This window comes from Dendrobates tinctorius, unplaced genomic scaffold (genome assembly GCF_039654945.1).
Source record: "Dendrobates tinctorius isolate UK_male_01 unplaced genomic scaffold, ASM3965494v1 ptg000086l, whole genome shotgun sequence".
Classification (NCBI taxonomy): Eukaryota; Metazoa; Chordata; class Amphibia; order Anura; family Dendrobatidae; genus Dendrobates; species Dendrobates tinctorius.
This window is the reverse complement of record NW_027361754.1, coordinates 69,010,411-69,038,288: the sequence shown is the minus strand read 5'-3', so window position 1 is coordinate 69,038,288 and position 27,878 is coordinate 69,010,411. Positions and strand designations below refer to the sequence as shown.

At 43.5% G+C, this 27,878-nt stretch overlaps 1 protein-coding gene across 1 annotated transcript in view; it reads right to left on the bottom strand.

Annotated features, from left to right (window-relative positions):
• Positions 1-1,477: 1,477 nt before the first annotated feature.
• The window catches only part of LOC141097984 (membrane-spanning 4-domains subfamily A member 4A-like), a 41,608-nt gene continuing 15,207 nt past the window's right edge, over positions 1,478-27,878 (bottom strand). Inside the window, exons 4-7 of the mRNA XM_073585559.1 lie at positions 19,227-19,283; positions 9,987-10,160; positions 7,960-8,079; positions 1,478-4,882 (exon numbers count right to left, since the gene is read on the bottom strand). Of these exons, the coding sequence (XP_073441660.1) occupies positions 4,811-4,882; positions 7,960-8,079; positions 9,987-10,160; positions 19,227-19,283 (423 nt within the window). The 3' untranslated portion in view covers positions 1,478-4,810. The remainder of the gene's footprint in view (positions 4,883-7,959; positions 8,080-9,986; positions 10,161-19,226; positions 19,284-27,878) is intronic.

Below are 27,878 nucleotides of genomic sequence, written 5' to 3'. Positions count from 1 at the left end.
GATACTGTTGACCACCATCTCCTACTCTCTAGGCTCCAGTCACTAGGCATTAAGGACACTGCTCTCTCCTGGTTCTCTTCCTATCTCTCTGACCGCTCCTTCAGTGTTTTGTTCTCTGGCTCCACGTCACCTCCTCTTCCTCTTGCTGTCGGGGTACCTCAGGGCTCAGTCATTCCCCCCCTTCTTTTCTCTCTCTCTCTACACGGCCCCAATTGGACATACCATCAGCAGATTTGACTTTCAGTACCATCTTTATACTGATGACACACAACTATATACGTTTTCCCCCGACCTTACCCCAGCTGTACTACAGAACGCCAGTGACTGTCTTTCTGCAGTCTCCAATATCATGTCCACTCTCTGTCTGAAACTCAACCTCTCCAAAACTGAACTTCTGCTCTCGCCATCTACTTACCTCCCTAAATCTGACATTTCCCTCCGTGGGTGGTACCACAATAACACCCCGGCAGCAGGCTCGCTGTCTGGGTGTTATGTTTTACACCAATCTCTCCTTCACATCCCATATACAATCTCTTGCCGCTTACACCTAAAGAACAACTCTAGAATCCACCCTTTTCTCACCATGGAAACAACAAAAACCCTCACTGTAGCATTGATCCACTCCTGCCTGGATTACTGCAACGCTCTATTAATTGGCCTCCCCGTCACTCGACAATCCCCTCTCCAGTCCATACATAATGCAGCAGCCAGGGTCGTCCATCTGGCTAATCGGTACTCGGACGTGTCCGCTCTTCGTCAGTCATTACACTGGCTGCTCATTCATTATAGGATCCAATTCAAAGTACTTGTTCTCACCGACAAAGCTCTCCACAGTGGGGCACCCCCCTAAATCTCCTCCCTCATTTCTGTCTATCGGCCTAGCCGATCGCTGTGCTCTGCAAACGACTTTCGACTAACCTCCTTACTAATCCGTACCTCCCACTCCCGACTCCAAGACTTCTCCCGTGCTGCTCCTAACCACAATTTGCATAGTTTTAGGCGCTCCCTCAAAACACATTTTGTTCAGAGCGGCCTATCACGTTCACTAATCACAGTCATTCCATGTGTAAGTGTGCATGTGTAGCCCATTCACTATCTCCATCCATCCCTCACTCCCTCAAGATGGCTGGACCATCATTGTAAATACATCATTGTAAATACACACCTGTACTTTGTATCTCCCCCACCTCATTGTAGATTGTAAGCTCTCACGAGCAGGGTCGTCTTATTTAGTCTTATTTTGCTTTAATTATTGTATTGTTAACGTTGTAACTTATGACTTGTGTTTTGAAACTGTTAAACTGTAAAGCGCAGCGGAATATGTTGGCGCTATATAAATAAAGATTATTATTATTATATTGACGGCGAGTTGTCAATGGAAGTTCTTCGAAATGTCCCATCATCTGTCAGGTGTCCGAATAGATTGCGCTGACTACGACTGTTTTTCATCACATAAAATATAGGACTAGAAGACACCTTTTTTTGGTTTTCAGATTCATTTATTCGATTTAGAAACTGAATTATATTCACATTAATCGTTTCTAAAAAAAAAATGCATATAAAAATATAAATCTAAACACTTTACTATAATGTAGCTATGTAACCAACCAATTTGTCTAGATTCAAGTCTGCCATAAGCATTCGATGGATGTTGGCCAACAATAGTTTGGTCAGCCTCCATCTTGGCTGTCTGTCACATACACGGGAACGCACGTTCGGCTGAGCGCTCCTGTGTTCTCTATGAGAGAGCCGCTGTGAGACATCTCTTACCTCCAGGAGAAGAAAATTATCAGCAGTCTGAAATTGGACCTGCCGACAATCAATTGTCCGGCGCCCCCTTCATATTAGACTGTCAACCAAACCCGTCATTGTCTGTGGGTATGACCCATATTGGGGGGCTAGGAATATATTTTTTTATGGGGCCAGTGGAGAGGAAGACGCTAGCTTTAATGTTGTCTCATCCCCCATTAGCTGGAGCAGAAAGTCAACAGACTTAGGACTCCCTCTCTGCATTGTCGCTGCAATCTCGGCAAACAGAAGAGCTATATACTGTCTCAAAGGTTAAGGCATCCATGTGTCCTGCAAAGGACTGTAAACTGGGGTTATAAACAAAGGCAAGACCCAAATGTCCCAGGAGGTGTCCTGGACCAGCCATTCTTATACTTCCATTTTATACTTTTGTCCACGAGTCACACTCTGGTGGGAAAATTATCCTCTTCTTAGTTCTTTGGTGTCACAGATCCTAAGGTTAAGTCTCTGCATGGACTTTTGGATTTGCCACAATTCTTATGATTGTGTCACTTTGTCAAGGAGAACCATTGAGGTCACTCATTGACTTCACCATGAGTGTTGCACCCCAAAAGCTGCTGTTGAGATCTATCTAAATATTGCAAGTCAATACAAGTTGTCAGAACATGAATAGTATAGAAATCTGTACAATGTGTAAAGCTGCAACACCATTCTGATATTCTGCCAGTGGAGCCTCATGTACACAGCCGAATTACGACTTCATTATGGATGGAGAATTAAGGATGCCTTTAGTAAAGGTGAACTTAAAAAGCTAAGGTTAATATTTTATAAGCTAGGATTATCAGAAAAATTGATTTTCTATCTGTTGTGGAAATAAATGTTACTAATTGGCAAAGGACCACTAAGACATATTTACTGTAATAAACTTCCCTTCTGATGGGTTACATTGAAACTTACACGATAATGACAGCTGTGGTGTATATTTTTAGGCACTGTGTTGAATTGTCGTGTTCACTTTTATAGAGGTACGATGTATATACTTTATGGAATCATGATGTGTGCACTGTATGGAATTATATATTCACTGTACAGAACTACTATTGTGTACACTGAGATAGTAATGTGTTCACTGTATAGTACTACTACAGGTGCCTCTCACAAAATTAGAATATCATCAAAAAGTTAATTTATTTCAGTTCTGCAATACAAAAAGTGAAACTCATATACTATATAGAGTCATTACCAGAAGCGTCTTACCTGGGCTAAGGAGAATAAGAACTGGACTGTTGTCAGTGGTCCATGTTGTTGTTTTCAGATGAAAGTAAATTTTGCATTTCATTTGGAAATCGAGGTCCCAGAGTCTGGAGGAAGAGCGGAGAGGCCACAATTCAAGCTGCTTGAGGTCTAGTGTGAAGTTTCCACAATCAGTGATGGTTTGGGGAGCCATGTCATCTGCTGGTATAGGTCCATTGTGTTTTATTAAGACCAAAGTCAGTGCAGCCTCTCTGCCGAGAAGCTTTTTGGAGATGGAAATGTCATTCTCCAGCAGGACTTGGCACCTGTCCACACTGCCAAAAGTACCAATACCTGGTTTTAAAACAACAGTATCAGTGTGCTTGATTGGCCAGCAAACTCGCCTGACCTTAACCCTATAGAGAATCTATGGGGTATTGTCAAGAGGAAGATGAGAGACACCAGACCCAACAATGCAGACCAGCTGAAGGCTGCTATCAAAGTAACCTGGGCTTCCATAACCCCTCAGCAATGCCACAGGCTGATTGCCTCCATGCCACGTCGCATTGATGCAGGAATTGATGCCAAAGGAGGCCCGACTAAGTATTGAGTGCATTTACTGAATATACATTTCAGTAGGCCAACATTTCAGATTTTAAAATCATTTTTCAAGCTGGTGTTATAAAGTATTCTTATTTACTGAGATAATGACTTTTGGGTTTTCATTGGCTGTAAGCCATAATCCTCAACATTAACAAAAATAAACACGTGAAATAGATCACTATGTCTGTAATGACTCTATATAATGAGTTCCACTTTTTGTATTGAAGAACTGAAATAAATTATTATCACTTTTTGATGATATTCTAATTTTGTGAGAAGCACCTGTATATGTACACTTTATACTAAGGAGGGTGGATCTATTCTGCGCTGCTGGATCTACTCCAAAACTAAGTGATTTATTGTCAATGCATTTCAAAGGAAATCTAACTTTGCACCAAAAGCATTTATTTGAATTTATTTGAATTTTTTTCTGTATGTAACTGCATGTATTCGCTTTACATGTGGTTGTTCTAAAGGAGTCAGATTGACCTTGAAACGCATTAACAATAAGCCATTTTTCTCGGTCTTGGAACCTGACTATTGGAAATGCAACAGTGCTGAATAGATCCATTCCCCTTGGTATCGTCTCAACAGAACCGTGGATGCTGCAGCAACCCCATCAGGTGGGCACAACACATGTTCCCATTCTGTATAACCTGGATAAGACCCCATTGCGCTTTACATTTCCTCTCTAATATATACACTATATGGCATAATTACGTGTTCACTGTATGGGATTATGTGTCCACTGTATAAAACTTCTATGTGGTCACTGTATGGAATAGTTATGGGGTCAATGTATATAAGTGCTATATGGTCACAGTATGGAATATTATGTGTGCCTGTATGTAGCCGCCATGTGGGTGCAGTATGGAATCGATGTGTTTAGTTGTTCACTGTATAGCGCTACTATGTGTACACCGTGTGATGCCATTACTTGGGTACAGTCAACTGAATAAAATTCCAGTTTGAGGACACACCTTTTTCATATGTCAATAATGTGCATATGTCATTAATTTGCATTACTGTTAGTTATTGTTAGTTGAAATAATGTTTTAGATTTTTTACATGCAGTGATTATGGCTATTTGGGTTAATGGCACTGGACAAAGAGCTGTAGAATGGAAACCCACCAAATGCAACATGTGACGTAAACTGGTACATGTATAGTGTATATGTCTTATATTGACTTCACGTTTTATGTATAAGAGCCCAATATAAATCCATCAGCATGTTTTGACCTCTGATGACAACACGTATTTCGGGTCATTCGAAGAAGCGTGATAGATGACCACAGCCTGGAAGAGAAGATATGCTTCTTAGATATGAAAAAATACCTTCCATGTTAGGCTGTGTGCACACGATGCGGATATATAGCGGATCCGCAGTGGATTTTTCCGCGCAGAAACGCTGCATATCCGCATTGTGATGTACAGTAGCCTTAAAATCAATGAAAAAAAAAAAACCGCTGTGCAGACGCTGCGGATTTTTCCGCAGTACAATATCCGCAGCATGTTACTACTTTTGTGCGGTTTTCCACCTCCCCTATCTCCAAATCCGCAGGGGGGAATCCGCAGTGGAAAACCGCACAAAAACCGCAGGAAAAATGGAAGAAATCCGCAGGAAAAATGAAGGTCATTTGACCTGCGGATTTCTTCCATTCTGCGCGGAAAAATCAGCAGGGCTAAAAAGTCCGTCTGCACTCAGCCTCTAGGTCTTGTTCATCCAACTTAGGGGCTGCAGTTGCTTTCTACATTAAGTGATTTTAAACATACTGTAAACCAGCTCAACATTTTAAGTAGCGTACCACTATATTTAATGACTCAACATGATATATCTATACTGGAGGACTGGATGCAATATAGCTAATAAAATATATTATTTTTTGAAATACCAACAAATTCATATTCAATAATGGGTACAGATAAGAATCAGTAAAAAGATACTGGGAATAATGGGACACGGATCAGGTCAGGGTACGATAAGATAAATAATATCACAAGAAAGTTAATTTTATACACTGTAGTTTGGTCACAGATAAGGAGAAGGATTGCTGATATATATAAGATATCGTCTCCCCCTGAGGAGGCGATGATATGCGAAACGCGCGTTGGGGATTTAGGATGTGGTACAGGCAGGATCTATACGATGGGTAATTACCTTTTACTGATTTTACTTTTATCACAAGAATCTTTTTCCCTGGTGTAGACTTCATGTATTGATTGGGGATATCAGCCATGGTTACAAAAGAAAGAAACTTGGTATCTCCTTTTCTGTTGTCCAACATATAAACAGCAGTTTGGCTCTCCCTCCTATCTTATATATATCTATAGTATAGATAAGGAGAGGGAATGCCTATCTATATTATAGATATATATAAGATATCGTCACCCCCTTGAGGAAGCGATGATATGCGAAACGCACTTTGGAAATTTAGGATGCAGTGTAAGCAGGATCTATACAACAGCTAATTACCCTTTACTGATTTTACTTTTATCACAAGAATCTTTTTCCCTGGTGTAGACTTCTTGTAATGATTGGGGATATCAGCCATACTTATTAAAGTAAGAATCTTGGTATCACCTTTTCTGTTGTCAATAAGCAATAGCTTGGCTCTAATCTCCTATCTTATATGTAAGCTTTCTCCTCCTCGTCCTAAAATCTCCAACGCGCGTTTCGCATATCACTTCCTCAAGTGGCGACGCTATCTTATATATATATATATATATATATATATATATATATATCTATAATATATGTAGGCATTCCCTTATCTGCGACCAAACTACAGGGTATAACATTACTTTTCTTGTGATATATCTTTTTGTACCTTGACCTGATCTGTGTCCAATTATTCTGGGTATCTTTTTACCAATTCTTATCCGTACCCATTATTGTTACTGTAAATGTGATTGAATGTGAATTTGTTGCTTTTTCAATAAATAGTATATTTTATTGTCTATATCGATTCCAGTTGTCCCGTGTATATATATTATGCGGCCCCTAATTGGTTTGACCTAGAGAAAGCGCCCCCATTGTGCAATTGGTATCCCCATGATGTAATTGCAGGTTAGCAATGGATAACTATGACTATGCCCTCATCATCTCCCGCCTTGACTACTGCAACCTCCTGCTCTGTGGCCTCCCCGCTAACACTCTCACACCCCTCCAATCTATTCTAAACACTGCTGCCCAACTAATCCACCTATCCCCTCGCTATTCCCTGGCCTCTCCCCTCTGTCAATCCCTGCACTGGCTCTCCATTACCCAAAGACTCCAGTTCAATACCCTAACCATGACATACAAAGCCATCCATAACCTGAGTCCTCCATACATCTGTGACCTCGTCTCCCGATACTTACCTGCACGAAACCTCCCATCCTCACAAGATCTCCTTCTGTACTCCCCTCTTATCTCCTCTTCCCACAATCACATACAAGATTTCTCCCGTGCATCCCCCCAACTCTGGAACTCTCTACCACAACATATCAGACTCTCGCCTACCATGGAAACCTTCAAAAAGAACTGAAGACCTACCACTTCCGACAAGCCTACAACTTGCAGTAACCACCGATCCACCAAACCGCTGCACGACCAGCTCTACCCTTGCCTACTGTATCCTCACCCATCCCATGTAGATTGTGAGCCCTCGCGGGCAGGGTCCTCTCTCCTCCTGGACCAGTCGTGACTTGTATTGTTTAAGGTTACTGTACTTGTATGTATTATGTATACCCCTCCTCAAATGTAAAGTGCCATGGAATAAATGGCGCTATAATAATAAATAATAATGACTATCGGGGGCCTAACAGAGCCATGGCTTAAGAATATGCCCGCCAGTATATCACTTTCCGACAGCTTCGTATCCCCTAGCGGAGCTAAAAAAGTGCAAAAAGTTTAAATACATCTAATGTTACAGTAAATACGTTTAATCCAAAAAATTCTCCTAAAAACACATTGTTCAATAAAACTGCAAAAATAATGAAAAACTAAAAATATATAACCTAACCTACTTCATAAAGCAATGGACTATTTCTAGGATATGCCACGATGTTAAGACCAATTGACCCCACCATTTAGCATTGCACCTGGCCACTTGGTGTACAGGGACCTGCACATGGTCTCATTCCCTTGCATTTCCCCCCACTGTCAGTGCCCCCCATTATCTCTGCTCCTTTCTTATCTCCGTTGCAGAATCAATGTTACTTGGTGGGAAAAACAGCGCTGCAAAATATGAAGGCAAGACCGGACAGACCCCATTGTTAGTCAATTTGGTCCCATGGTGCCAGCGGCGTCCGCCATGTGGCACGTTCAGCCCTTTATCGTGGTCATAGTAAGTAGGACGGCGTCTAAATTGTACATAACGGGCGTTTCTCACCACTTCGCTGTGGGATGCGCTGCATGTAGTTTTGCATCCAAAGACCGATGTAGACAAGGCGATGCAGAACTCCAGAACAGAGAGGAGCAAAAGAGTTGTTCCGATGGCCTCGTAGAGACTCTATAATGTCAAAATACAGTAATAAGATGCAATCTATAGGATATACAAATTGGTAGAATTCCAACGTTTGAGACATCACAACAGAGAACGTCTGCGGGCTCCCTACGGCATTTCATCACAACATCAAAGGGAATATTCTCCTTCAAATTCCAATTACTAATGGAGTTATCTATATGATGACACGAGTCACTTTGTAAGTACATCACTTATTTTATAATAATCCTAATTTACAGTTTAAATTAATCTGCACTCTATAACTGCATTCACAAGTCTACAGACTTCAGAGCTGAAGTCTCCCAGCATTCCTTTTTACTTGGTCTACTGATTTTCATTTTGTGAAATATTAAAGGAAATCTGTCACCAGGTCTTTGCTGCCTCATCTGAGAGCAGCATGACGTAGGGGCAAAGACCCTGATTCCGGTGATGTATCACTCACTGCGCTGCTTGATACAGTTTTGATTACATCATTGTTTTCCCTGTTGCAGATCAAGCAGTTCTCTAAATGCTGAGCTCTGCATAACCCCGCCCACAACACTGATTGACCCTGATTGGCAGCTTTCTGGTGGGGGCATGGCTGGACTATCTAGAAGCAAGTTTACTAGTCCTCCAGTGATAATCTCCTCTTGATAAAACAGGGATTTTATAAAATCTACAGCACGCCGCCCAGTAAGTGACACATAGCTGGAATCAGGGTCTCTACCTCTTTGTTATGCTGCTCTCAAATTAGATGGCAAATCGTTTATGTCATTGGACAAAATAGCTATAATCTTTTGGCACTATTTTGATATATAATGTACATATTTTTCCTTCCATTTTGTTAGACGACAAGGTGACCAAAAACAGCGATTTGGGTATTTTTTATAGTGTTAATCATGGAGTATACATAGCAAAATATTTTAATAGCCCCAAAATATGCATTGTTTATTTCTTATGTTTTAAAACCTGTGATCCTTTGATATTACAGTATGTGATCACTTCATGGGATAACTTAGAGTGGAACCCCATTTGTCTAATTACTTAGATGCCCCGGTTGCTCTTGACCCAGGCATGTAAAGGGGTTGATCTGCTGTTCTAGTTAGAGGAGAACGTCTGTTGTACAATTACTACAGAGCCATATACACGCACTGAACATGTGACATCCATGTAACACATTTTGGCAAGAGGTTGACCACGCTTTAGTGCTCACTTTGAAAAGGTGGACACTGCCAGACAAAACACAAAGTGACTCCATAGGGGTTTTTGGCCAAATCTCGATTTTCAGAGCGGAGCTACTAACTAGATGATATTTAATGGGGAAATCCCTTTGAATTTCTGTATCAAATATTTGAAATTGGGTCCTTTAAGAGGACAGATGATCCCTTAAATTTACGAAAGAAAGTGCATAGATGTGACTAAAAGAGAACCTGTAAACAGGATCTTGTATCCCAAACTGGGGGTATGTGTGTAAAGCTGCTTTTATGCTGATTTAATCCTTTCCTTTCTTGTAGAAATCCATTTTGCTGTTTAAGAGAAATCCATAGTTGAAATCGTATGCTAATTAGTTACAAGTGCAGTGGGCGGGCTCATGCACTTACAGCTCTCCTGCCGTCTCCCACTATTCCCCACCCACTGCCTGCCTACTGTCTCTGACTGACAGGTCACTTAAACCTAGAGACAGGAGGTAGGCAGTGGATGGGGCAGGAGAACTGTAAGTGCATGAGCCCGCCCACTGCACTTGTAACTAATTATCATATGATTTCAACTATGGATTTCTCTAAAAGAGCAGATCGGATTTCTACAAGCAAGGTAAGGATTGACTCAGCATTAAAGCATATTTATGTACATGCCATTAGTTTGGGGTATAAAATCCCGATGACCGTTCTCATTAAAATATGAATTTAAAGTTTTTATAAACGTTTGGAAATTACCAGTTGTTCGAATTCCCCTTCACACTTTTGACTTTGCTTGTCATATACACAGTAGTAAGAGGGATAAAAGTAGTGACCGTGATATGAGAGTTCAGATATGATGACGGCAAGTATTATCACTGAAATCCCTGCTGCTACAGAGCTGATTATATTTAGACCTAAACTGGCGTTCACCTGCAATAAAATAGAAAAAAAAAATAAGGGCATGAATTCATATAAAATATAGATTTGGATATTGCTTAAAGGCAAAATACTGATTACTAGATAATAGTGAAAAGGGTGGCATTATAATAATAGACCACAGTGTAACAAGGTGGTAGTCGTGGGCGAGTCCATTAAGCAGCAGTCAGTGAACATCCCGGCACCTTGCCCAAGGAGAGATGGGAACAGGCAGGTACTCACTTTTGTCACTGGAATTCCCTGTCTCCAGCTCCAAGGTTCCAGGAAACACCACAGTCACAGTTCTTTTCTAACAGTTGAACTTTACTGAACGGCAAGGCAGTCATTACATCAGCAGCACAGTTAACACAGGGCAACGTCTCCTGTCCTTTCCCTGCCATCCAGACAGACTCTAGTATCTCTGTCATTTCTCTCTTTACTGTCGGCGTTCACGGCCGTACCTCTAGCCAGATTCTGTCCTGTCTGCACTTTCCTTTCCTCTGCCATCCGGGTAGCATCTTTGGACAGTTTGTGTCCCATCTGTACCTTCAGCATCACCAGCTCCCCGTCATCCCCTGGTCCAGTTCCAATTGGGAAAGGTGCTGGGAATGCCATCTCAGCTGCTTCTGCCCCAGTCGTAGACCCCGGATCCTTCTTGAGGATGGTCCTGTTGAGCTGGTGCCCGACTGCCCTATTCTCCAGCCTGAGGTCCCTTATTGCCGTCCGCTGCTTTACCCCCACCGCCTGTAACTGTCTCACTGTGTGCGTCCTGCCCTTGGGCAGACTGCCCGGGCATCTCATTCTAAACAAGAAGTGCCTTTCCTATATCTCCCTGCTCTGTGCTGCTCTGTGCCCCTCTCATCTACTTAGCTTCTTGCTGTCTGTGCCTAAACTAATACCATTATCTATCCTAGTCTCTATCTCTAATGTGCCCCCCTCTGTTCTAACTCCGCTATTGCTCTATGCTAACTTCTATCCCTTGTCCTAAACATATACACAATACATGGCAAATACATGACATCACAGTACATAAACATTACATTACACATTAATAACAATGAGGTGCCGCATGTAATCGTGTGAGCAGCGTTCAGAAGAGAGAAGGTATATGAGGGTCTCCACCACCTCCTTACAACAGCATAGGGGGATTAGTCTCTATCAACCAATCATTACTTCCGTGACGAGATTTTAGTGTTATGGTGGGCTGCTATGGTAATTACAGGCCTCTAGATCCGGAATGTTCAAAAGCCTATTGGATCCAACCAGAGGGGGTTGGTGTAATGGGAGATCTGTAAGTCTGTAACTCACAGATTGAATAATGTGCTGTACCACATAAGCAGTGCTTGGTATTATCTATAAGATCAAAGGATTTCATGTTTAAGTTTCTGTATAAGGCTAGTTTCACACTAGCGTTTTTGAGCGCAGCCGCCGCTAAGCCCCGCCCCCTGCAGCGCCTCTGTCGGTAGCTCCTCCTACCGGCGCATGACGCTGCATGCACCCTGCGTGCCCTATCTTTATCACTGGGGGCGCAGGCCGTGCGCAGTATGCGTTTGGCGGCGCATGCACCTTTTTGACGGTGCGCCGGCACAACCAAACTGCAGCAGGTTGCGTTTGGCGCAGGTCGGCGCACCGTCAAAAGGACAAAAGCTCAGCTTTAATAATAAAAAGTGGTGCATTTTGGGGAAACTACAAACCCTCACAATAAAAAAATATATTTAATATTGCCGTGTTTCTAACAACCTGCACTATAAAATCATTACTTATCCGCACATGAACCCTGAAAAATTTTTTTAAAACAATACCGGAATTGCTGTTTTTTATTGTCATTACAGCTTCCAAAAATTGATCTACCTTATCTGAGAACGGCATGATGTTGGGTGAAAGACCCTGATTGCAGCAGTTGTGTTAGTATCACAGTTTTCTCTTCTGCAAATTTAGCAGTGGTAAGAATGCTGAACCCTGCATAACCCCGCCCACACCATTGATTGACAGCTTTCTGTGTACACTGTATATTGACAGGAAGCTGCTAACTCAGTTACGCTGAGAAATTGACTAGGAGGCACGAGACACCTAGTCCTGATAATCTCCTGTTGGTAAAACAGTGATTTTATTGAAGCAGCAAAAAACATCCCAGTAAGTGACACATTTCTAGAATCAGGGTCTTAGGCCCTACATCATGTTGTTCACAGATTACATCCCAAAATACCAGCTGACAAATTCCAACCACCAGCCTCTTTGCAGGCACCATAATAATTAATGAAGATGCCAAGGATCACGAGGGTTAAAAAGGGCAGCCCCCGGAAAAAGCGAGCAGTGAAACCGTACCCGTCGGGTGTGGGGTGGACACAGCTTTATGTCTGCATCCTAGACCTGTCTTTTTTGCAGGTAATTTAGTGTGATTTATATTTGTATTTCACTTATACTGAGATTGGTATATGGGTTTCATGTCAGGAATGCTCTGGCCCTTATTCCCTGGCCTTTTTCGCAGCACTGCGGGTCAACTAGCTAGTAGCTCTGAACACTAGGCGTGCTGTTGACCTAGCAGCAAGTGACCTTTTTGCATGTCAAGGGTGTGTGAACATTTGTGTGCGCAGGTCCAAGACCAATCAAGATGGTAGGGGGTTTTGGCTTGCGATAAAGGCTTTAGATAGCTCATTCTGTCCGGTTAGAATCGTTAGCGAGTACATGGCTAGGTGCCCTACGTGCGGGCAATTTTTGTGTTCACAAATCTGGTGCCTCTTTGACATTGTATCAGTTCAAAGCCATATTTAAGTCTTGATTGAATAAAAGTACACATATTTGGTATCGCTGCGCCCGAAACAACCTGACCTATAAAATTGTCTCACTAGTCAACCCCTTTAGTGAGCACCATAAAAAATAAGAAATGAAGCAAAAAAAATGCTTTATCATCATACCGCCGAACAAAAAAAAAATGCGATCAAAAAGACGAATGTAAATAAAAATGGTACAACTGAAAACGTAATCTTGCTACACAAACAAACAAGCAATCATACAGCTCCATCAACCGAAAAAAATATTATAGCTCTCAGAATAGATGCAAAAATAATGTTTTTCTACAAAATAGTTTTTATTGTGTAAAAGCGTCAAAACATGATAAAAATATAAATGTGGTATCGCTGTAATTGCACTGACCCGAAGAATGAAGCTGCTTTATCAATTTTACCACACAGACACACATAAAAAAAAAATCCTGAATTGTTGGTTTTTGTTTATTCTGCCAACCAAAAATCGGAATAAAAAGCAATAAAAAAAATGGTACCAATAAAAATATCATCTTGTACCGCAAAAAACAAGCCTTCACATGACTTTGTCAGCTGAAATATGGAAAAATTATAGCTCTCAAAATATGGTGATGCAAAAATGCAATAAAAAACATTTTTTAGTGTGTGACAGCAGCCAAACAGAAAATTATATATATAAATTTTGTAGGAGCAGCGTTAAAAAAAAAAGATTCTTCACCTGCTGATGATTTTTTTCATTCTGTCTCCCAAAGATTGCAGTAAGGCTCGATGCACATTTATCCTGTGCTCTGCACTGTGCGCTTACATTGGGGTTTCCATGTAAATCTCTGAAATACGTGATAGACATGTCCGTTTTTCTGTAGGCAGCTATGATTGTATGTTTCTATTCATGATGCAGTGTCTGTAATTTGTTTTTATTTTTCTTTACTATTATTATTTTTTTGTTTTTTCTTTTTTGAGAAAAGAGTTAGAAAACACGCTCAGGTGAAGGGGTTGAGTTTTTTATTTGCACATGTGGTTTAAATGAATGTTTCCCGCAGTCTGAGCATAGGACCTGTTGAAGCGCAGTGTGCGCGAAACGGCTGTTGTCTGTCTTCCTTACATTGATCCTGTGCCGATGCCTATGCCTCAATTTATGAAATAAAGAAAAGTGTTATAAGTAAACGGTGAGTGCCACCCTATTTTCTTCGTTTTTCATTATATTCCATGTTTTCCTGACATGGGGTTGAGCACCCGTTCTGTAGGGAATTAAGGTGTTTTTTCCAAATTACGGATATGAAGCTACATGTGCTGGAATTGAGGGTTTCTTTCAGATAACTGTGCTGGATATTTCTCATCATTCATGATATAACTTAGATGACTTCGTGTATATGTATACCATGATTAAGGCTTAATTGCTGAAACGCGTTGGTCATATTTCTGCCTCTTGTGTTACCCACATTGTTTTTTCATGTTTCTAAAAAGCAAATAAAAAACTGTTTTTAACCCCTTTCCTACAATGGATGTACTATTCCGTCCATGTGACCTGGGACCTAAGTCCCAAGGACGGAATAGTACGTCTAGTGCGATCAGCGGCGCCCACTTGGTGAGCGCCTCTGATCGCGGCCGGGTGTCAGCTGATTATCACAGCTGACACCCGACACGTTAACCCCTTGCACACCGCGATCAAACACGATTGCGGTGTACCGGGGATTAAAGGGAAGCATCGGCAGGGAGGGGGCTCCCTCCGTGCTTCCCTGAGCCCCCCACAGCAGCGCAATGTGCAGCGCTGCTGCGGGGAACTCTATCCCTGCAGGTCCCCAAATCCAAGATGGCGACGGGGACTTCGGGGGCCTGCAGGGAGCTGGCTTCCTCAGTGCCTGCAAAGCGCAGGCATGAGGAAGTCTGCGTCTATGCCTGTGACAGATCGCTGATCTGTCACAGTGATCTGTGATGTGACAGATCAGTGATCTGTCACAGGACAGTGATGTCCCCCCTGGGACAACCTAATAAAGTAAAAAAAAAAGTGCAAAAATAATTTTAAAAAAATCGCTAGATAAATTTAAAAAAAAAAAAATATTCCCTAATAAATTCATTTTTTGGAAATAAAAAAAACAAACAATAAAAGTACACATATTTGGTATCGCTGCGTCCGTAACGACCCGCCCTATAAAACTGTCCAATTAGTTAACCCCTTTAGCAAACCCCTTAAAAAATAAAAATAAAAAACAAAGCAAAAAAATAATGATTTATTATCATACTGCCGAACAAAAAGTGCAACAACGCACGATCAAAAAGACGTATATAAATATCCATGGTACCGCTGAAAACGTCATATTGTCCCGCAAAAAACGAGCCGCCACACAGCATCATTAGCAAGAAAATATAAAGTTATAGCTCGCAGAATAAAGCAATGCAAAAATAATTATTTTTTATATAAAATTGTTTTCATTGCATAAAAGCGCTAAAACATAAAAAAACGACATAAATGAGGTATCGCTGTAACCGTACCGACCTGAAGAATAAAACCGCTTTATCAATTTTACCGCACGTGGAACGGTGTAAACGCACCCCCCCAAAAGAAATTCATGAAACGCTGGTTTTTGTTCATTCTGTGTCCCAAAAATCGGAATAAAAAGCGATCAAAAGATGTCACGTGCCCGAAAATGGTACCAATAAAAACGTCAACTCGTCCCGCAAAAAATAAGACCTCACATGACTCGGTGGGTCAAAATACGGAAAAATTATAGCTCTCAATATGTGGTGATGCAAAAACTATTTTTACAATAAAAAGCGTCTTTTAGCGTGTGACAGCTGCCAAACATAAAAACCGCCATAAATAGTAAATCAAACCCCCCGTTATCACCCCCTTAGTTAGGGAAAAATAATAAAATTAAAATGTATTTATTTCCATTTTCCCATTAGGGTTAGGGCTAGGGTTAGGGCTGAGATTAGGGTTAGCGGTGTGTTGGGGTTAGGGTTGGAGTTAGATTTGGGGGGTTTCCACTGTTTGGGCACATCAGGTGCTCTCCAAATGCAACATGGCGTCTGATCTCAATTCCAGCCAATTCTGCGTTGAAAAAGTCAAATGGTGCTCCTTCCCTTCCAAGCTCTGCCATGCGCCCAAACAGTGTTTTACCCCCACATATGGGGTATCATCCTACTCAGGACAAATTGCAAAACAACTTTTGGGGTCCAATTTCTCCTGTTGCTATAACGAAAATAAAAAATTGGGGGCAAAAATATCATTTTTGTGGAAAAAAATGATTTTTTTATTTTCACGCCCGGGCGTTATAAACTTCTCTGAAGCACTTGGGGGTTCAAAGTGCTCACCACACATCTAGATAAGCTCCGTGGGGGGTCTAGTGTCCAAAATGGGGTCACTTGTGGGGAGTTTGAATAGTTTAGGCACATCAGAGGCTCTCCAAACGCACATGACACCAGCAGACCATTCCATCAAAGTCTGCATTCCAAAACGTCACTCCTTCCCTTCCGAGCCCTGACGTGTGCCCATACAGTAGTTTTCTCACACATATGAGGTATCAGCGTACTCAGAACAAATTGGACAACAACTTTTGGAGTCCAATTTCTTCTGGTACCCTTGGGAAAATAAAAAAATTGGGGACTAAATGATCGTGTTTGTGGAAAAAATACGATTTTTTTATTTTCACGCCCGGGCATTATAAACTTCTGTCAAGCCCTTGGGGGTTCAAAGTGCTCACATCACATCTAGATAATTTCCTTAGGGGGTCTAGTTTCCAAAATGGTGTCATTTGTGGGGGTTTTCCACTGTTTAGGTACATCAGGGGTTTTCCAAACGCGACATGGTGTCCGATCTCAATTCCAGCCAAAAACGTCAAATGGCGCTGCTTCCCTTCCGAGCTCTGCCATGCGCCCAAATAGTGGTTTACCCCCACATGTGGGGTATCAGCGTACTCAGGACAAATTGCACAATAACTTTTAGGGTCCTGTTACCCTTGGAAAAATAAAAATTGGGGGTGAAAAGATCATTTTTGTGGAAAAAATATGATTTTTTAATTGTACGGCTGTACGTTATAAACTTCTGTGAAGCCGTTGGGGGTTCAAAGTTCTCACCACACATCTAGATAAGTTCCTTGGGGGGTCTAGTTTCCAAAATGGGGTCACTTGTGGGGGTTTTCCACTGTTTAGGTACATCAGGGGCTCTCCAAACATGACATGGCGTCCGATCTGAATTCCAGCCAATTTTTCATTGAAAAAGTCAAACGGCGCTCCTTCACTTCTGAGCTCTGCCATGCGCCGAAACAGTGGTTCCCCCCCACATATCAGGTATCAGCATACTCAGGACAAACTGCACAATAACTTTTGCAGTCCAATTTCTCCTGTTACCCTTGGTAAAATAAAAAAAATTGAACCTGAAGTATTTTTTTTGTGAAAAAAAGTTAAATGTTCATTTTTTTTAAATATTCAAAAAATTCCTGTGAAGCACCTGAAGGGTTAATAAACTTCTTGAATGTGGTTTTGAGCACCTTAAGGGGTGCAGTTTTTAGAATGGTGTCACTTTTAAGTATTTTCTATCATATAGGCCCCTCAAAGTGGCTTCAAATGTGATGTGGTCCGTAAAAATAAAATGGTGTTGCAAAAATGAGAAATCGCTGGTCAACTTTTAACCCTTATAACTTCCTAACAAAAAAAAAATTTTGGTTCCAAAATTGTGCTGATGTAAAGTAAATATGTGGGAAATGTTACTTATTGAGTTTTTTGTGTGCCGTATCTCTGTGATTTAAGAGCATAAAAGTTCAAAGTTGAAAATTGCAAAATTTTCAAAATTTTCTCCAAATTTCTGTTTTTTTCACAAATAAACACAAGTTATTTGAATGAAATTTTACCACTATCATGAAGTACAATATGTCACGAGAAAACAATGTCAGAATCACCGGGATCCATGGAAGAGTTTCAGAGTTATGACCTCATAAAGGGACAGTGGTCAGAATTGTAAAAATTGGCCCGGGAGTTAACGTGCAAAACCACCCTTGGTAGTGAAGGGGTTAATACATCAGTGGATTGTTTCATCGCTGGAGCACATCTCTTCTTTTTTTCTGCAGTTTCCACAATTGGGTCACTTGTGGGGATTTTCCACTGTTTAGGCACATCGAGGGCTTTCCAAATGCGACATGTGGTCCACTAATTATTCCAGCAAATTTTACATTCAAAAAGTCAAATGACATTCCTTCTCTTCCGAGCCCTGCTGTGTGCCCAAAGTGTTTTTCCTCCACATATGGGGTATAGGCGTACTCAAGAGAAATTGTACAAATTTTCTAGTCCACTTTTTCCTGTTACCCTTGTAAAAATAAATAAAATTTGGCCCTAAAGTAAAATTTTTGTGACAAAAAGTTAAATTAATTTTTGTCTTCCACATTCCAAAAATTCCTGTGAATAACTTGAAGGGTTAATAAACATCTTGAATGTGATTTTGAGAACCTTGATTGGTGCAGTTTTTAAAATGGTGTCACTTTTGAGTGTTTTCTGTCATTTACACCCCTCAAAGTCACTTCAAATGTGACGTGGTCCCTAAAAAAATGGTTTTGTAAATATTTTTGGAAAAATGAGAAATTGCTGGTCAAATTTTAACCCTTAAAAATTCCTAATGGAAAAAAATTATGTTTCAAAAATTGTGCTGATGTAAAGTGGACATGTGGGAAATGTTATTTATTAATGATTTTGTGTGATTTTGATTTAACTCTCTGATTTAAGGGCATAAAAATTAATAGTTTGGAAATTGACACATTTTCCAAATTTTCCGCTTTTTTCCACACATAAGCGCCAGTCAAATAGAAGAAATTTTACCACCTTCATAAAGTACAATATGTCACAAGAAAACAATCTCAGAACCAGTGGGATCTGTTGAAGCGTTCCAGAGTTATCACTTCATAAAGTGATAGTAATAAGAATTGTAAAATTTGGCCTGGTCATGAAGGTGCAAACAGGCTTGGTGGCTGAAGGGGAAAGAAGCAGGGTCTTGAGGGAAGGATGGGAAGGCAAAATAGGCTGATGCTGGGAAGAAGCAAGCTTGGAAAGCAGAGGTTTGATGAGTGCTCAATCACCCCAAGAGCACTATACATTTCATTTGCATATGAATTAAAATGCTAATTTGTCAGAAGGCAGCAACAGATAAAATGTGTAAAGATATCAATGGATTTACATTTCAAATGCCTATATGCCCATACATACAGTGGGGGTGATTGATCTTATTGACGGAATGATTTTAAATGAAACTATGCAATAATTTTGAAATAATTAATTAAAAAACATAAAATATTAGCAGTCAAGTATTGTTTTATAAATTGACTTAATAGCTTACCATTTTTAAAGATGGTTTGTAGGAAGCAGCAACTGATATAGATCCTGAAATTACATACTAGAAAAAAATAAAATACAATTCTGTCAAATGAAGAGAAAATTTGTCAAAAATGTTCTAGGTTTTTAAACAGTCATTATATAGATATATTAGGCATGGTGGGAGTCCTATGGCCACTGTTATTCCGTGGAGATGGTCACATTAAAGCAGCTATTCTTTCCACTGTAATATACCTCCTTATAACCTGAGATATTTGCTTTTTTTATATTGAGGTTATGCAAAAAAAGAGACTGAAATAGGCTAACCCTTTCACTCCTGAAGAAGTCGATCTCTACTGGCGAAACATGTCGGATGGGCAAACTTAGGATTTTTAAATACTAATCACCCCAGAGTGATCAATTTAACATTGATTCGGTGGCACACAGCTTGCTCATTTTCTATTAATTTACTGTAATATATGTTTGGACTCCCAATTCCTTCTAAGTTGATCATGTATATAAATTATTATACACAGTATTAGATGATGGTCTGAAAGTTTTTGAAGGCACTGCAGATTTCTTTTACAATAAGTTTGATCATTTATTATTAGGTTTTAAATTACAGCTAGTGTAATTGAGCTGCTTTCGGAGGGCTACAAATACAGGTATTAGTTTTTTTAGCGGCAAAATTGTGTTCAATTTATTGGTATACTGGGGTTCATACCAGGTGTGGACACTGGTAGTTTGAGGCCCTTGTGCAAGAAATGTGTCTGGGCTGCCCTCCTTTTATGGCGACAAAGCTACAGATAAGAAATATATATAGCCACACACATATACGGTATATATCTTACATAGTCTCTTTTAATTATGTATATTACTGTCCCTTATTACACAGTGCCCTGTCTTGTTATGTACAGCACTGTCCCTTACGTATTGGATCATATGGAGGCCTTTTTTGTATGTTTGTATTTTTTGCATCGTTCTTCCTGACTACACAGAATTTTCTATTGCATATCCTGAATGTGTACACATAGCCTTAGTCCCTGTCCTATGTCCCGCCTATTTGTTATAAGTCCTTGATAGCATCATAATGAATTTGGGGGTGGGAAAAGACATTATCAGATACTTTTGTACATTGTCCACTCCCCCACACCCATCATTGTCCTCTCCCAACCCCATCATTGTCCTCACCCCCACATCCCTCATTGTCCTCACCACTCCGTCCGTTCACCCCAGGCATCGCTTATTTTTCGTCACCGCCAACTTTCTAAATGACACAGGCACACGCTGCATGCTAACGTTATGAGGAAGACCGGGCTGCAGGTGCCTGCATCATGCTGGGTCCGGAACTGCTGAGGTTGTGTCCCATGTTGCCTGGGGGAAAGAATAGGGGACAGGACAGGCCCCATGACCCAGAAAGAAGGGGCGTGACTAAGCCAGGCAGTGAGGAGAAAGCGCTCAAAGAAACAGAGCGTTTCCCGCCGGCAGCAAGGGCAGAGGCAGGCGTGCAGCACGCTCCGCAGTATCAGAGACAGCACGGGGCCGAATCGTGGCACAGCTTTCGCGTACAGGCTACTGAGCCAGTGAGAGCGCCTAGCACCCGGCTAAGCAGGGTGCAGATGTGGTAGCGACCGGGCTTGGGGGGTGGACCACTGCTTACCCTGTTCGGACGCCGCAGACACCAGGCAACTCAAGGATGAGGCGGAGACAGATTTCACATGTAACAGTTCCGGATTTATTCGTCGTCCTCCTGACGACCACCAAACACGCACCGCAGCTTCTTCACACTGTCTCCAGGCCCGGGTACCTGCACCTTCGTTCCAGTCACAGTAACGCGCCTCACGGATCTTTCACTGGGGGCTGTCCTAGACCAATCTACCCCCAGCGCTTCACGCTTAACAATATATAAAAACATTTTTCTTTCAACCTGGACGAACACTGTCCTCGTGGTCTGCACAATGGTGCAGAAAAATCCCGACAGTCCAAGCCATCTCCTGGTGGCTGGTAGCAAGGGGCCCCACAGGAGTGGAGCTCCCAGGATGCAGGGAGTGTCTTTAGGGGTCCTTTCTACGGGGGCTCGTGAGCTTCGGGTTCAGTGATTACAGCTACCGCGTAGTAGCCGTGGGGACAGTATTCCTTGTAGTATGACACCAAGTCCTCCTCTCGCAACGCCCGGCCGTGACGAATGGAGGTCACATTGATGTACACCTTCTGGCCGGTTGCGAGGTCTCAGATGAACCCGTAACCTTTCTGCAAGTTCTTATACACGAGCCGTCCCATAGATCGTGCAGCCGCCATGCCAGCCTCCCCCCTCTCATGGAGCAGGTTCCAGACCTCCTGCTCCCTGGCCTTTTTCTTTCGGATGACCTCCATGACCCAAATGGAGGGTCCGGTGTAGGCCCCGAAGTCCAGTGGGCGGGACACAGCCAGGGTTGAGAGCGGGGCAGAGGCGGCCATAGATGTCGGCGGCCCAGCTGCCGCTGGGGCCGGGCGGCAGGTAGGGGCAGCCGTAGTTCCTGATGAATAGGCCGCAGAGCCCGACAAGCAGGCTGCGGCAGACTCCGGTGATGACGCAGATGCGGCCGCGGGCCGCAGCCGGAGTTGCAGATGGGGTCGGAGTAGCGGCCGGCTTCAGGGACGGGCCGCCGCTGACAGGTGGAACGCAGCAGCGTCGGCCGCGGGCGGGCTCCGCACCGGCAACACCGGACATGGCGCAGCCGGGCTTCCAGGAGCACAGGAGGCCGCGTGCTGTGGCCGAGTGGTGGGGGCCGCTTGCGGAGCTGCCGGCAGAGCCGGGGGAACTCTCACCTTCCCTAGCGCCGTGGCCTCCGCCATGTCATCCCGCGGCTCCTCCCGTAGCCTCCATTCTTCACCCCGCCATCCGGCAGGGCTAGCCTCCAGGCTCGGGGATCCTGCGGGGAGGCTCCCCGGTGGTGTCTTCGGTGGCCGCTCCCGCGGGGTCCGCCGTCGCTCCTCTTCTCCACCCGAAGTCTGGAGGACTTTCCGTGACTCCAAGAAGCTGGTCTCCCAGCGAGACACGATCTCCCGACACCATTGCCACTCCAGGCGTCCGAGGCCACGGCAGCTGCAGCATCGCATCCTGTCTGGTGGGCAACAATCGAAAGGCGCCAAGCAGCCGCAGCCGGCCTTCTCTCCCGGGCCACTCCCGTTCCTGGGTGGGGCAATGGCCGACTTCTCCACCCAGCTGCCTGGGTCCAGTATGAGGGGGCGGCGGTCTCCAGAGACACACCGCTCCCCCCAGGGGTACGTTGGAGGGGGCCCCAGTCCATCCAGAACAATTGCAAATGCCCGGGCCTCTCCCCGGCGTTGGAGTACCACCGCCATCATGGACGGAATCTGGCGCCGCCCCGGATCCTCTGTTGGCAACGCAGATCCGAAACAGCGTCCCCAATTTGTAATCCACAGGTCAGCGATTTGTAATCCACAGGTGTTTGTAATCCACAGGCACCTGTAATCCACAGAGGAACAGTCCAAGTCCTTTTAGGTTCTTCAAACGCAGGCCTGCCGCAGAAGGTGTCGTATTAGCGGCGGCGATCCTGCCGACTACGCCAAATGTGGTAGCGACCGAGCTTGGGGGGTGGACCACTGCTTACCCTGTTCGGACGCCGCAGACACCAGGCGACTCAAGGATGAGGCGGAGACAGATTTCACGTGTAACCGTTCCGGATGTATTCGTCGTCCTCCTGACAACCACCAAACACGCACCGCAGCTTCTTCACACTGTCTCCAGGCCTGGGTACCTGCACCTTCGTTCCAGTCACAGTAACGCACCTTGCGGATCTTTCACTGGGGGCTGTCCTAGACCAATCTACCCCCAGCGCTTCACCTGTCCGAGGTCGTCTTCCAATCGGTGCCCCCGGGGCCTCGTCTGTCCTGCGGTCCGTCAGGTCAGGGCCACCCCCCTGTCTCTTCTCTGTCTGTCCCCTAGCCGAGCTATTCTCTCTTCCCTGTCTTCTTCTGAGCTCCTCCCAGGACTAATCTAAGCTCGAGCTCCGCCTACTTCTATTTATCCCCTCTCCCACAGGGGAATTCCCCTCCCGGGCTCCTATCTCCCCGCCCCCCCATGACTAAGCATATCCTGAGCCATAAGCTGATGTATAGTCCTGCACTACTCTCCCCTGCCATCTTGTGGTCACTTCTCAGAACTACACCCTCCTATCCTGCCTTTCCTAGCTGTCACCCTTCTATCCTGTCAATCTCCGTCTCTGGTGTACAAACCGTCCCCTCCTACTGCCAGTCACATCTGTCCGTCAAGTCACCTTCCCCACACAGCGCTCGCGCGGAGGAGCGAGGGCCCAGTGCAGAACCCTGAGGTGCATCCCCCATTGCTGACAGACGCACAGCGCTACCTGTGTGGGACAGAGACTACTGCAGCAAGCCTCACTTCAGCTGGCACATAGAGGAGTGCAGAGCTTTGCAGAGCAGCCATTCAGGTGACAGCAGCTGCTCAGAGAGACAGGTGCCATGAGGAACCTTGCTGAGAGCTCTACTCTTTTGCTCCACTGTTAATTAGAGGGGACTGACCGCTGCTGCCAGAAGATGGATTGTTAACCCTGGACTCCATATGAGGACCCTACATCAGCCATTGCCGGTACTACTACTCTCATCGGACTGTGGACTAAGGACCCTACCAGGAGCTACGAAAAGTGTTGCTTGAAACTTAGACTGTCGCACTCGTTTTGATTATTTCATTTAACCTTTGTTGTTCCAATAGCTCTTTACTACTGCTTATTAAGTCCCTGCGAGGAGATTACTTTAACTCTTACTGTTAAAAGAATAAATAGTATTGTTTTGCCGTACTGCTCTGCAATCCCTGTGTAGTGCATCCGTTTAACTGGCTTACAATGTCATCAAGCTATATGCGCTTCTGTCACTGAGAAAGGGTTGGGCAAGAAGCTGAGGATGTGTTCCCTCAGCTCCACTGGTATTTTCTTCTGTTGGCTGCGGAGCTGCAGGATCGCTCCCTGCTTGACACACCGCACATGATGAGGGCAATCTGGCCATGAGCCCCAGTAGCCTCAGGCTCTGAGAAACTGGCCAGATTGCCCTCATTATTAGCTGCCCTGCAATGGCCCCCTCCACCAACTTAGAGCAAATCGCATGCACTGCAAAGTCTCCATTTGCCCTAAAAAGACGTGTGTCATACCCTGAGGTCTCTTAGTACTGCCATGAAACTCGTTCAAGCTCCAATACATAAACACAGCTTTAGTAATTTCAAAGTGACTTTACCAAACAGCATACGTTTTAACGAGGCTGAAGTTGGTTTCTTATTTGTCAGTTTTCTATTCGGCAATTTTTTCTTTTCTGTTTTTTATAGGTTTAACACCCAAAAATAAGCATCACAATAATAAAACAGCTACAAAAACTATAGAACTGGCACATAAATGGGCATCAAAGTGGGCACCAAAGAGCACTGAAGAAAGGGTTAAATGACTTTGGGCCTTATCTCACACTGCAGACATATAGAACAGAGTGCCCCACATCAAAACCAGGTATATCCAGCCTGGCCCAAATGGGTTCTGGGCATCAGAACTGGCATCAAAGTGGAAAGACAATCAATTTTGGCCATTTGAAAACGCAACTGGTGTTTTTAAGGGGTTAAATGACTTTAGGCCACTGATCTCACACTAAGATTACACAGATAGTGATTCCTTGCATCAAACCCAGGTCCCTCTAGCCTGGCCCAAATGGGTTCTGGGTGTCAGAACTGGCATCACAGTGGGCAAACAGCCAATTTTCACAGATTTGAATAAGTAACTGATGTTTTTAAAGGGTTAAATGACATTGGGCCACTGATCTCATACTAATAATATACAGAAAGTGATGCACCATATCAAACCCAAGTCCCTCTAGCCTGGCCCAAATGGGTTCTTTGCATTTGAATAAGTAACTTATGTTTTTAAGGGGTTAAATTATATTGGGCCACTGATCTCACACAAAAAAATACTGTAGACAGACATTGAAAACCTGCATCAAACCCATGTCCCTCCAGCCTGGCACAAATGGATTTTGGGCATCAGAATTGGCATCGAAGTGGGCAAACAGCCCATTTTCACAGATTTGAAAAAGTAACTTATGTTTTTAATGGGTTAAAATACACTGGGTGGCAGGAAATATGAAGAAGTCCTAAAATTCTATGTACGCTTCCAGAGCATTTGTGCAGTGCAGGCATGGCTTACCAACATTCCCCTCACTTAGCTGCAGCTCCTCCTACCTGTGTGTATTTCTATCCCACTCTTTCACCCCTCCCTCAGGAATGTGTCTTTTGACCAGGTAAGGCTGGTTTCACATTTGCGTTTTTTAGCGCTGGAAAAAAACGCACACCTGCGCATGCGTTTTTTCCCCTATATTTAACATGGGTGCGCATACCTGCGCACTGGTCAGCGCATGTATGCGATTTTCATGCGCTGCGTTTTTTGGGGTGTGCGTTGGTATTTTCCAGACGCAGCATGTTGCATTTTTTGGCCCTGCAAAAAAGCGCATGCGCACATATGCGCACATTTTGCGCTAAAAATGGCCATTATAGCCTATGGATGCGCATATGTGCGCACTGGCATGCTCATGTATGCGTTTTTTTGCATATGCGTTTTTTTTTTTAAACCATGGAATTTAGGGGTTTGGGTTAGAGTTAGGGTTAGTTAAGGGGGTTTAGGGTTAGGGTTATGGTCAGGGTCAGGGTTAGGGTTAGGGTTAGGGTCAGGGTTAGGGTTAAGTATGGTTTTGTTAAGGATTAGGGTCATGGTTAGGGTCAGGATTAGGGTTAAGTATGGTTTTGTTAAGGGTTAGGGTCAGGGTTAGGGTTAGGGTTAGGGTTAGGGTCAGGGTTAGGGTTAGGGTTAGGGTTAGGGTCAGGGTTAGGGTCAGGATTAGGGTTAAGTATGGTTTTGTTAAGGATTAGGGTCAGGGTTAGGGTCAGGATTAGGGTTAAGTATGGTTTTGTTAAGGGTTAGGGTCAGGGTTAGGGTTAGGGTTAGGGTCAGGGTTAGGGTCAGGATTAGGGTTAAGTATGGTTTGGTTAAGGGTTAGGGTTAGGGTTAGGGTTAAGTATGGTTTTGTTAAGGGTTAGGGTCAGGGTTAGGGTTAGGGTTAGGGTTAGGGTCAGGGTCGGGGTTAGGGTCAGGATTAGGGTTAAGTATGGTTTTGTTAAGGATTAGGGTCAGGGTTAGGGTCAGGATTAGGGTTAAGTATGGTTTTGTTAAGGGTTAGGGTCAGGGTTAGGGTTAGGGTTAGGGTTAGGGTCAGGGTTAGGGTCAGGATTAGGGTTAAGTATGGTTTGGTTAAGGGTTAGGGTCAGGGTTAGGGTTAGGGTTAGGGTTAGGGTCAGGGTTAGGGTTAAGTATGGTTTTGTTAAGGGTTAGGGTCAGGGTTAGGGTTAGGGTTAGGGTCAGGGTTAGGGTTAGGGTTAGGGTTAGGGTCAGGGTTAGGGTTAGGGTTAGGGTTAGTTAGGGTTTAGGGTTTGGGTTAGGGTTAAGTATGATTTGGTTAAGGGTTAGGGTCAGGGTTAGGGTTAGGGTTAGGGTCAGGGTTAGGGTTAGGGTTAGGGTCAGGGTTAGGGTTAGTAAAGTCATGGTTTGGGTAGTGTGAGGGGCCACCTAAAAATGTTGGAAAAAAACGCAAACGCGCTAAAAACGCGCTAAAAACGCATACAAACGCATAAAAACGCTGCGTTTTTTTCATGCATGCTCATAAAAATGCTTGAAAAAAACGCAGCAGTTGTATGCTTATGTATGCGTTTTTTCAATGCGTTTTTTTGCGGGAAAAACGCGCTGCAAAAAAAAGCAAGTGTGAAACTAGCCTAAGTCTGGTTTGTCTGTAGCACATGGATTTGAAAGCTCCTTTGTCTATTCAAACTCGAAAATAATAACACAGAATAATCTTAGAGGCAGAAAACTTATATTTTTGGAATCTGCATAATTAAAGGTATCCACAGGTGGGTTTTGTAGCTTGTGCGCCCAAGAAAAATTGAGAAACGGGTATCTGCCTCCCAGTAATGCCTAGATGCCTAGAAGAGGGATACAATAAATCCATGACAACTGGGGACATCCACACACTCCCAGTTCCTAACAACTTTGATGCGAATTCTCATGCCCAGAACCCATTTGGGAAAAGCTGAAGTGACCTGAATTTCATGCAGGGTATCAAATTGCATGTAATAATGGTGTCAGATCAATGGCAAAAAGTAATTTAATCCCTTAAAATCAGCAGTTACTTATTCAAATCTGTGAAAATGGGCTGTTTGCCCACTTTGCCAATTTTGATGCCAAGAACCAATTTGGGCCAGGCTGGAGGAACCTGGGTTTGATGCGGGGCATCACTATCTGTGTATTGTATTCTTAGTGTGAGATCAGTGGCCCAAAGTCATTTAGCTCTTTAAAAACATCACTTATTCAAATCTGTGAAAATGGGCTCTTTGCCCAATTTGATGCCAATTCTGATGCCAACAACCCATTTGGGCCAGGCTAGAGGGACCTGGGTTTGATGCAAGGCATCACTATCTGTGTATTCTTAGTGTGACATCAGTGGCCCAAAGTCATTTATCCCCTTAAAAACATCAGTTACTTCTTCAAATCTGTGAAAATTGGCTGTGTGCCCACTTTGATGCCAATTCTGATGCCCAGAACACATTTGGGCCAGCCTGGAGGGGCCTAGGTTTGAA